The sequence below is a fragment of the Neoarius graeffei genome, chromosome 14, assembly GCF_027579695.1.
Source record: "Neoarius graeffei isolate fNeoGra1 chromosome 14, fNeoGra1.pri, whole genome shotgun sequence".
Classification (NCBI taxonomy): Eukaryota; Metazoa; Chordata; class Actinopteri; order Siluriformes; family Ariidae; genus Neoarius; species Neoarius graeffei.
Genome location: NC_083582.1, coordinates 2,612,297 through 2,623,377, shown reverse-complemented (window position 1 = coordinate 2,623,377; position 11,081 = coordinate 2,612,297). Strand labels below are relative to the sequence as shown.

Sequence of the window (11,081 nt, the reverse complement as noted above, 5' to 3'; positions counted from 1 at the left end):
AGGACGCGAAACGCCGACCCGCCGGGAGTTCAGGACGCGAAACGCCGACCCGCCGGGACTTTAGGACGCGAAACGCCAACCCGCCGGGACTTTAGGACGCGAAACGCCGATAGTTTAGCACGCAACCTGCCAATAGTTTAGGACGCAACCCGCCGGTATTTTAGGACACGAAACGCTGACCCGCTGGGAGTTTAGGACGTGACCCGCCGATAGTTTAGGACGCGACCCGCCGACCCGCTGGTAGTTTAGGACGCGAAACCCCAACCTGCCGGGAATTCAGGACGCGAAACGCTGATAGTTTAGGATGCGGCCTGCCGATAGTTTAGGACGCGAAACGCCGACCCGGCAGTAGTTTAGGACGTGAAACGCCAACCCGCCGGTAGTTTAGGACGTGAAACGCCGGCCCGCCGGGAGTTTAGGACGCGAAACATTGACCCGCCGGGAGTTTAGGACACAACCTGCCGAGAGCTTAGGACGCGAAACGCTGACCCACTGGTAGTTTAGGAAGCGAAACCCCAGGAGTTTAGGACGCGGCCCGCAAGGAGTTTAGGACGCGACCCGCAGGGAGTTTAGGACGTGACCCGCAGGGAGTTTAGGACGCGACCTGCTGACCCACTGGTAGTTTAGGAAGTGAAACCAAAGGAGTTTAGGACACAACCCGCCGGGAGTTTAGGACGCGACCCGCCGGGAGTTTAGGACGCGACCCGCCGGGAGTTTAGGACGCGACCCGCCGGGAGTTTAGGATGCGGCCCACCAGGAGTTTAGGACGCGAAATGCTGACCCACCGGGAGTTTAAGACGCGAAAAGCTGACCCGCTGGGAATTCAGGAACCAACCTGCCGATAGTTTAGGACGCGACCCGCCAATAGTTTAGGACGCAACTCACCGATAGTTTAGGACGCGATCCGCCAGGAGTTAAGGACACGAAACGCTGACCCGCCGATAGTTTAGGACGCAACTCGCCGACCCACTGGTAGTTTAGGACGCGAACCACCGGGAGATTAGGACGCGACCAGCCAAGAGTTTAGGACGCGAAACGCCAGGAGTTTAGGACGCAACCTGCCGATAGTTTAGGACCCGACCCGCAGGGAGTTTAGAACGCGAAACACCGACCCGCCGGTAGTTTAGGATGTGAAACGCCGACCCGCTGGTAGTTTAGGATGTGAAACATTGACCTGCTGGTAGTTTAGGACGCGAAACACCGACCCGCCGGGAGTTTAGGAAGCAACCCACCGATAGTTTAGAACGTGACCCACCGACCCGCTGGTAGTTTAGAACGCGAAACGCCGGGAGTTGAGGACGCGAAACGCCGGGAGTTGAGGACACGAAACGCCGATAGCTTAGGACGCGACCCGCCGAGACTTTAGGACGCGAAACGCCGAGAGTTTAGGACGCAGCCTGCCGATAGTTTAGGATGTGAAACGCCGACCCGCCGGGAGTTTAGGACGAGAAACGCCGACCCGCCGGGAGTTTAGGACGAGAAACGCCGACCCGGCAGTAGTTTAGGATGTGAAACACTGACCTGCTCATAGTTTAGGACGCGAAACGCCAACCCGCTGGGAGTTTAGGGCGCGAAATGCCGACTCGCTGGGAGTTTAGGGCGCGAAATGCCGACTCGCTGGGAGTTTAGGAAGCGAAACCCCAGGAGTTTAGGACGGGACCCATCAGTAGTTTAGGACGCGAAATGCCGGCCCGCCGGGAATTGAGGACTCGACCCGTCGATAGTATAGGATGCGACCCGCTAACCCGCCGGTAGTTTAGGATGTGAAACGTCGACCCGGCGGTAGTTTAGGATGCGAGATGCCGACCCGCCGGGAGTTTAGGATGTGAGACGCCGATAGTTTAGGACGTGACCCGCTGATAGTTAGGACACGACCTGCCGGGAGTTTAGGACGCGACCCGCCGATAGTTTAGGACGCGACCCGCCGATAGTTTAGGACACGACCCGCCGGGAGTTGAGGACACGACCCGCCGGGAGTTGAGGACACAAAACGCCGAACCGCTGGTAGTTTAGGACACGAAACACCGACCCCCCAGGAATTCAGGATGCGAAACGCCGATAGTTTAGGACGCGAAACGCCAACCCGCCAGAAGTTTAGGACGTGACCCGCTGACAGTTAGGACACGACCTGCCGGGAGTTTAGGACGCGACCCGCCGATAGTTTAGGATGTGACCCGCTGATAGTTTAGGACGCGACCCGCCGATAGTTTAGGACGCGACCCGCCGATAGTTGAGGACACGACCCGCCGGGAGTTGAGGACACGACCCGCCGGGAGTTGAGGACACGACCCGCCGGGAGTTGAGGACACAAAACGCCGAACCGCTGGTAGTTTAGGACACGAAACACCGACCCCCCAGGAATTCAGGATGCGAAACGCCGATAGTTTAGGACGCGAAACGCCAACCCGCCAGAAGTTTAGGACGTGACCCGCCGGAAGTTTAGGACGTGACCCGCCGGAAGTTTAGGACGTGACCCGCCGGGAGCTCAGGACGCGAAACGCCGACCCGCCGGGAGCTCAGGACGCGAAACGCCGACCCGCCGGGAGCTCAGGACGCGAAACGCCGACCCGCCGGGAGCTCAGGACGCGAAACGCCGACCCGCCGGGAGCTCAGGACGCGAAACGCCGACCCGCCGGGAGCTCAGGACGCGAAACGCCGACCCGCCGGGAGCTCAGGACGCGAAACGCCGACCCGCCGGGAGCTCAGGACGCGAAACGCCGACCCGCCGGGAGCTCAGGACGCGAAACCCCGGTAGTTTAGGACGCTACCTGCTGACCAGCTGGTAGTTTAGGACGCGAAATGCCTGGAGTTTAGGACGCGAAACACCGGGAATTTAGGACGCGTCCCGCCGAGAGTTAAGGATGCGAAACGCCGACCCGCTGGTAGTTCAGGACGCGAAACGCCGACCCACCGGAAGTTTAGGACGCGACCCGCCGGGAGTTGAGGATGCGAAACGCCGGGAGTTGAGGACGCGACCTGCAGAACCGTTTAGGATGTGAAACACCGACCCGCTGGTAGTTTAGGACGCGAAACGCTGATCCCCCCAGGAATTCAGGACGCGAAACGCCGATAGTTTAGGACGCGACCCGCCAGTAGTTTAGGATGCAAAACACCGACCCGCTGGGAGTTTAGGGCGCGAAACGCCGGGAGTTTAGGGCGCGAAACGCCGGGAGTTTAGGGCGCGAAACGCCGGGAGTTTAGGACGCGAAACGCCGACGCGCCGGGAGTTTAGGATGTGAAACGCAGACCCGCTGGTAGTTTAGGACGCGAAACGCCGGGAGTTTAGGACGCGAAACGCCGGGAGTTTAGGACGCGAAACGCCGGGAGTTTAGGACGCGAAACGCCGGGAGTTTAGGACGCGAAACGCCGGGAGTTTAGGACGCGAAACGCTGGGAGTTTAGGACGCGACCCGCCGGGAGTTTAGGACGCGGAACGCCGGGAGTTTAGGACGCGGAACGCCGGGAGTTTAGGACGCGGAACGCCGGGAGTTTAGGACGCGGAACGCCGGGAGTTTAGGACGCGGAACGCCGGGAGTTTAGGACGCGGAACGCCGGGAGTTTAGGACGCGGAACGCCGACCCGCCGGGAGTTTAGGACGCGGAACGCCGACCCGCCGGGAGTTTAGGACGCGGAACGCCGACCCGCCGGGAGTTTAGGACGCGGAACGCCGACCCGCCGGGAGTTTAGGACGCGGAACGCCGACCCGCCGGGAGTTTAGGACGCGAAACGCCGACCCGCCGGGAGTTTAGGGCGCGAAACACCGACCCGCCGGTAGTTTCGGGCGCGAAACGTCGACCCGCCGGTAGGTCGCACAGAGACAGCACTGGTTAAAGTAGTAAACGACCTACTGTTGGCGTCTGATCAGGGCTGTGTCTCGCTGCTTGTGTTGCTTGACCTTAGTGCAGCATTTGATACCATTGATCATTCCATTCTCCTGGATAGACTAGAAAATGTTGTGGGAGTTAAGGGAACGGCCCTCTCCTGGCTCAGCTCTTATTTAACTGATCGCTATCAGTATGTTGATATAAATGGTGATATTTCTAGACGTACCGAGGTAAAGTTTGGTGTTCCACAAGGTTCTGTCTTGGGTCCACTGCTTTTTTCTCTATATATGTTACCTCTGGGCGATATTATTCGTAAACATTGTATTAGTTTCCACTGTTATGCTGATGACACACAGTTGTATGTTTCTGCAAAACCTGATGAGAGACACCAGCTTAATAGAATTGAGGAATGTGTGAAGGACATTAGACACTGGATGCTTATTAACTTCCTCCTGCTTAACTCTGACAAGACTGAAGTACTTGTACTCGGACCACATACAGCTAGAAGTAAGTTTTCTGATTCCACAGTAACTCTGGATGGCCTTTCTGTTTCTTCACGTGCAGCAGTAAAAGACCTCGGAGTGATTATTGACCCCAGTCTTTCATTCGAAACTCACATTGATAACATCACCCGGATAGCTTTCTTTCATCTCAGAAATATTGCAAAGATAAGAAATTTAATGTCATTGCGTGACGCAGAAAAACTAGTCCATGCTTTCGTTCCCTCCAGGTTGGATTATTGTAATGCCTTACTGTCTGGATGTTCCAATAAGTGCATAAACAAGCTCCAGTTAGTTCAAAATGCAGCAGCAAGAGTCCTTACTAGAACTAGAAAATATGACCCCATCACGCCTGTCTTATTCACACTGCATTGGCTCCCAATCAAATTTCATATTGATTATAAAATACTACTATTGACTTTAAAGCACTAAATGGTCTCGCACCACAGTACCTGAGTGAGCTTCTGCTCATCTATGACCCGCCACGCCTACTTAGATCAAAAGGTGCAGGCTATCTGCTGGTACCTCGTATAGACCCTTTTCAGTCACGTGACCTTCGTAAACGCGACCGCCATTTTGGACATGTAGTGGACTTCGGCTCGAATCAGTTTGAATGCGAGGAAGGCGACAAACGAAAAACATAAAAGAAAAAGGAGCGAGATGCAGAAAACACCTTCGCTATCCAGCGACGTAGGGCATTTACAGGGCGAGCAGAGGGACAGGTATTTGCAAAAATTGAGGTTAGCAGGCTTAGAGAACGACGTTTACCTGCTTCCACCAGGATTGTTCACTGACGTACGGAAGTACACGAAGCCCTCGTCTTTACCTGACTTCGGCCCACATGATCTGTATACCTATGTCATTAAAAACCCATCGCCATACACATACACGCCAACGTCCGAGGTTCCGGAGCGCGCTCCGGCTTGCTCCAAGAGTGCTCCGGCCGAGGTTCCGGAGCGCGCTCCGGCTTGCTCCGGAGCAAGCCGGAGCGCGCTGCTTAATTTGAGGGGAACCTCGGCCGGAGTGTGCTCCGGAACCTCGGCCGGAGCACTCCGGGAGCAAGCCGGCGCGCGCTGCTTAATTTGAGGGGAACCTCGGCCGGAGTGTGCTCCGGAACCTCGGCCGGAGCACTCCGGGAGCAAGCCGGCGCGCGCTGCTTAATTTGAGGGGAACCTCGGCCGGAGCACTCTGGGAGCAAGCCAGCGCGCGCTGCTTAATTTGAGGGTAACCTTGGCCGGAGTGTGCTCCGGAACCTCGGCCGGAGCACTCCGGGAGCAAGCCGGCGCGCGCTGCTTAATTTGAGGGGAACCTCGGCCGGAGTGTGCTCCGGAACCTCGGCCGGAGCACTCCGGGAGCAAGCCGGCGCGCGCTGCTTAATTTGAGGGGAACCTCGGCCGGAGCACTCTGGGAGCAAGCCAGCGCGCGCTGCTTAATTTGAGGGTAACCTTGGCCGGAGTGTGCTCCGGAACCTCGGCCGGAGCACTCCGGGAGCAAGCCGGCGCGCGCTGCTTAATTTGAGGGGAACCTCGGCCAGAGCACTCCGGGAGCAAGCCGGCGCGCCCTGCTTAATTTGAGGGGAACCTCGGCCGGAGCACTCCGGGAGCAAGCCGGCGCGCGCTGCTTAATTTGAGGGGAACCTCGGCCAGAGCACTCCGGGAGCAAGCCGGCGCGCGCTCCGGAACCTCGGACGTTGGCTCCGGCAGCTATTTATACTGGATCCGGTGTAAATAGCTGCCGGATCATAATTACAGTAAACTAGTAAATACAGTAAAGGAAAAACTTGAGACTGAAAGGTTTTAACAGTCATCCAAATGACTGAACGTAAACATTGCTACAGTAACATACCAGCTACTTGTTGACATTAGCTAGTCAACAATAGCTACTACAGAAGAACAAAGAGGTTACAATGGGTTATTTTAACCTATTTGGTTACACACTCGCCGCCACAGAATGTTAACACCAATGTAATGCCTTTTCTGGCTAATTTTATACGTCTTACCTCCAACAAAGTGGTCACTACACAAGCATTGGTATGCCGAGGGCTGCCAATCTTTCCTGTTAATGGCCGCTATCCATCTTCTCCGTCGGGATCCGATAAAATGATAAACCTTGCCTTGTTTGTTGATGGTTATTACATCCAGGTGCACAACAATATAGTGGCATGATGGAAATCTTGCTGAAAGTAAAAACTTTCTTTGCTGCCGTTCCTCAATGTTGACTGTGGTAAACTACTGGTAGTACATGTCCAAAATGGCGGCCGCGTTTGTCGTGACGTCACGTGAAAAGGGTCTATAGTGAAGGCTACATCAGGGGGCGGAGCCTTTTCTTACAAAGCCCCACAGTTATGGAACAGCCTTCCAAGTAATGTTCGGGAATCAGACACAGTCTCAGCATTTAAGTCTAGGCTGAAAACATATCTGTTTAGTCAAGCCTTGTGTTAATGGTGTTTATGAGGTAAAGGTGTAGATTTGGAGGATCCTCAGATAGAGTGTTTTGGTAAACTGGGATGTATGGATGCTGTCAGTCCCCACTCGCTTGCTCACTCGAGTTTGTTGACGGTGTAGTGGCTGCTGCTTTATGTCCCGGGGCCCCTCATGCCTGTGTTACCTTCTGGCTCTCTCCTTTTAGTTATGCTGTCATAGTTAGTTGCCGGAGTCCCTGCTTGTACTCGGTGCAATATGTATACTGTTCCTACTTATTCAGGTGACATTGGGCATACCTAACAACCTGTGTTTTCTTTCCCTCCCCTCCCCCACCCCAAATCTGTCCCTCTGAGTTACATGGAGTCAACAGGAAATCTTTTGGTGGAGAGGGTGGAGACCTCGACTGGCTATCGTAGCCTGCAGGGAATCGGCCGTCAGACTTTCTGTCACATGTCCCAGACCCGGTGAAATGTAACTGAATTGTCTTGGCCAGCCCTAAGGGTCCCATCTGCATCTCATCATTGCTGAGGAGTGTGCTCCCATCACCCAATCAAGCATCCAGCCAGAGCAGGTCATGATATATTTTTTACCATATTAACATGCCATTGTTGTGTGTTATGCCTGATGTCAAGACTCTCGTCTCTGCAAGCCTACCACACAGATTTAATACTTGTCATTTTTAGGGCATACCTAACAACCTGTGTTTTCTTTCTCTCTCTCCCCCCCCCAATCTGTCCCTCTGAGTTACATGTTGATCCTGGGATTGAGATGCTGGCCTCTTCTGCCCCTCGGACCTGCTTGATCCATCCTGGTGCCCTGTGTCTGGTCGGAGTTTTATCGCACCACTCCTGTGAAGGACGGCCCCATGAGGACAGTTGAGAGTTATACCTGGAGGATGCTCTGGACTCTTAAGGCCTCTGCATGCTCTTGCGACAAGGCTTTCGCAGACAGCTTTTAGCAGACAGTTGTAATTTATCGTTGAGCGGGGAGTTAATAGGCGTGCGCAATGTTATTCACCGCTACAACGCAAGGAGGCGCGAAGTCACGAAATCTCTAGGAGTAGTTGGTGGGTGTGGTTAGTGGAGTGTTTATCCTCCGGTTACTTATAATGACTAGAACTGGAGTCGTATAGATGTACGTACTTCCTCACTTCCTCGATCAACCGCTCTTCGTGCTGCTCCATCTTCGCTCGTGTTTTTAAAAATGGCGGTCGTGAAAACAAACCAAACCGGGAAAGTAGGGAAGCGGAAGTGTGTGTACAGCAGATGTAGAGTGGACCAATCAGAGCCCTCTTGTCTGCGAGGCTTCTGCGGTGGTCACAATTTTTGGGAGGTGCTCGCAGAGCGTCTGTGAAGGTGGGGGGGCTACGCAGACGCTATCTGCGACACCGTCTGCGAGGACTGGGTTGTCAGCATAAATTGGCCTTTACAATAATGCTTTTATGGCTGAGGACTACAGTTGACTTGCTAACTTTAGGACTGCAGTTGTCATGAACAGTTTTGCACTCAAGTTTCCATCAATGAAGAGTTTATAACATCAACGAAACTGACTTCATGTTAAAACTGTTAATGTTATAGTCATGCTGTCTGTTGTTGCCCAAATGAGGATGGGTTCCCTTTTGAGTCTGGTTCCTCTCGAGGTTTCTTCCTCATGTCGTCTGAGGGAGTTTTTCCTTGCCACCGTCGCCACAGGCTTCATCATTAGGGACAGATTAGGGATAAAATTAGCTCATGTTTTAAGTCGTTCAAATTCTGTAAAGCTGCTTTGCAACAATGTTTATTGTTAAAAGCGCTATACAAATAAACTTGACTAGTTTAGGATGTGAAACACCGGCGTGCTGGTAGATTAGGATGTGAAACACTGACCTGCTGGTAGATTAGGATGTGAAACACTGACCTGCTCGTAGTTTAGGGCGCGAAACGCCGGGAGTTTAGGGCGCGAAACGCCGGGAGTTTAGGGCGCGAAACGCCGACCCGCCGGTAGTTTAGGATGTGAAACGTCGACCCGCCGGTAGTTTAGGATGTGAAACGTCGACCCGCTGGTAGTTTAGGATGTGAAACACTGACCTGCTGGTAGTTTAGGATGCGAAACGCCGATAGTTTAGCACGTGACCCACCGATAGTTTAAGACGCGACACGCCGGGAGTTCAGGACGCGACACGCCGGGAGTTCAGGACGCGACACGCCGGGAGTTCAGGACGCGACACGCCGGGAGTTCAGGACGCGACACGCTGACCTGCTGGTAGTTTAGGATGTGAAACGCTGACCTGCTGGTAGTTTAGGATGTGAAACACTGACCTGCTGGTAGTTTAGGATGTGAAACACTGACCTGCTGGTAGTTTTCCTCCTGAGGGTTGAAGCTGTTGTTGATTTGTTGGAGTCTCAGATTGATGTGAGGAAACTGGTGAAGCCAATAAATCCACCACGGAGGGATATAATCCAGTTCAGAGGAGGACATGATGAGAGAGAGAGAGAGAGAGAGAAAGTGGGAGAGAGTGTGAGATATAGTGTGTGTGAGAGAGAGATATAGAGATATATAGAGAGCGAGCGAGTGTGTGTGTGAGAGACAGTGTGTGTGAGAGAGACAGAGTGAGAGTGTGTGTGTGACAGTGTGAGTGAGTGTGTGAGAGTGAGATAAAGAGAAGGATTTAGAGAGAGAGAGAGAGAGTGTGTGTGTGAGAGAGTGAGTGAGATATAGAGAGAGATTTAGAGAGAGAGACAGAGATTGAGAGAGTGTGAGTGAGTGAGAGAGAGATTGAGTGTGTGAGAGAGAGAGAGAGAGAGAGAGCTATATAGAGACTGTGAGCGCGCGCTGTCCCGGTGAACAAAAGCTCTCAGTTGGAGTGTCTCTGCACTTTAAGCGCACGCGCTGCTCCCGCGGTGTGAACTCCTCGGTGTGAAAATCCGCATTCCGGTTATTTCTGATCATAAAATAATCCAGATTCCGGAACCGGAGCAGGAAAACCACCCACAGCGCTGCCGGGCGCGTGCACAGGACACGAGTGCGCGTTCACGAGACACGGGGACCAGGGTTCTGCTTTTTCTTCTGCTGGGCGGTTGGTCTCCAGCTTCCTGGTGCATTACCGCCACCTTCTGCTCCGGAGAGTGAACCAGAGACGAACTGACCCGACCCCGACCCGACCCAGTCTAATCTAATCTAATCTAATCTAATCTAATCTAATCTAATCTAATCTAACAACACACGCTCTCACCCAACCTCTATCAGTGGAACATCTCATCACCTTTATAACTCTCTGCAGTTCTCCTCAGTTCTCCTCCTGTGGGCAGCTCCTCTTCACCGAGAACCAAAAGCGACTCCCAGAAGTGTCAGTGCTCCTGTCGAGCTCTTCTCCACACATCTTTAGCTTCATTCCCTCACTGAGGAAACACATTTCATCTTTAAAAAACAGCGCGTCTCAGACCTTTGGCAGTCCTGCAAATCCTAAAAAATATCTAAACATCTAAATGTTCTTTATTCTGTAGATCCAACAAGATAACAGATTCTTACAAAAGTCAAGATCACGTTCTCCTAAACTAACATCTGCACCTGCCCGAACCCTGCCCTGTCCCTGCCTCCCTGACAGTGTTGGGCAAGTTACTCAAGAACTGTAATGCATTACTTATTAATTTTTGCTGTCATTTTTAAGTAATGCGTTACATTACAATATTACTGCATTTAAAAAGTAAGGCATTACACTACTTTTACATTACTTTATTTATTCTCGCCAAAATGACTGGAATGGATTTTGGTAATCTACAGAGCAAATCTAGCTCATGAGTCATGACTCTTTCACCTCCCATCCAGGAAGCCTGCAGACTAAAAACCAGCATGTTCAGGAATAGCTTCTTACCCGCCCACAATACCAAGGATAAATCGTCCTTTCCCTTCTTGCCATACCTTACCATGCACACCAGCACCTGTTCAGTGCCGTCCTCTTCAATTCTGTAGCAATCTGCATTTTCACAACTGCACATCTGGTGTTATATACACGTCTGTGAATGTAGCCCTTCTCTATAGGACATCTATTAAGGTAGTTCCAGCTGTATTACCCTCTGTTAATCATAATTTATACCCATTTTTTCATTGTCCTACCTGTACATTCTGCACCCATAACTTACTTGTAAATAATCTGCACATAACTATTGCCCTACATATCAATGGCCATACTACATGTGCATGAGCACACACACACAATAACACACATACACACAATGACAGAAATATATAATTTCTTTTCACTCTCACTTTCACACGTGCGTGCGCGCGTGCACACACAGAGACACTCTCTCGCTTTGCTATGTGGCTGTTTTTTGTCAATGTACATGAGTGTGTGTG

At 52.5% G+C, this 11,081-nt stretch overlaps 1 protein-coding gene across 4 annotated transcripts in view; it reads right to left on the bottom strand.

Moving 5' to 3' along the window:
• LOC132897870 (protein tweety homolog 2-like) overlaps positions 1–9,765 on the bottom strand; it is a 43,594-nt gene extending 33,829 nt beyond the window's left edge. For 3 of the 4 annotated variants that reach the window (XR_009656396.1, XM_060939117.1, XM_060939119.1), the window contains exon 1: positions 9,075–9,765. Coding sequence is in view for 3 of the 4 variants with exons in the window: in XM_060939117.1 (XP_060795100.1) it covers positions 9,075–9,203 (129 nt within the window). In the remaining variant the exon portion in view is untranslated. The remainder of the gene's footprint in view (positions 1–9,074) is intronic. The other variant, XM_060939118.1, reaches the window with a different exon arrangement.
• Between the last annotated feature and the right edge of the window lie 1,316 nt (positions 9,766–11,081).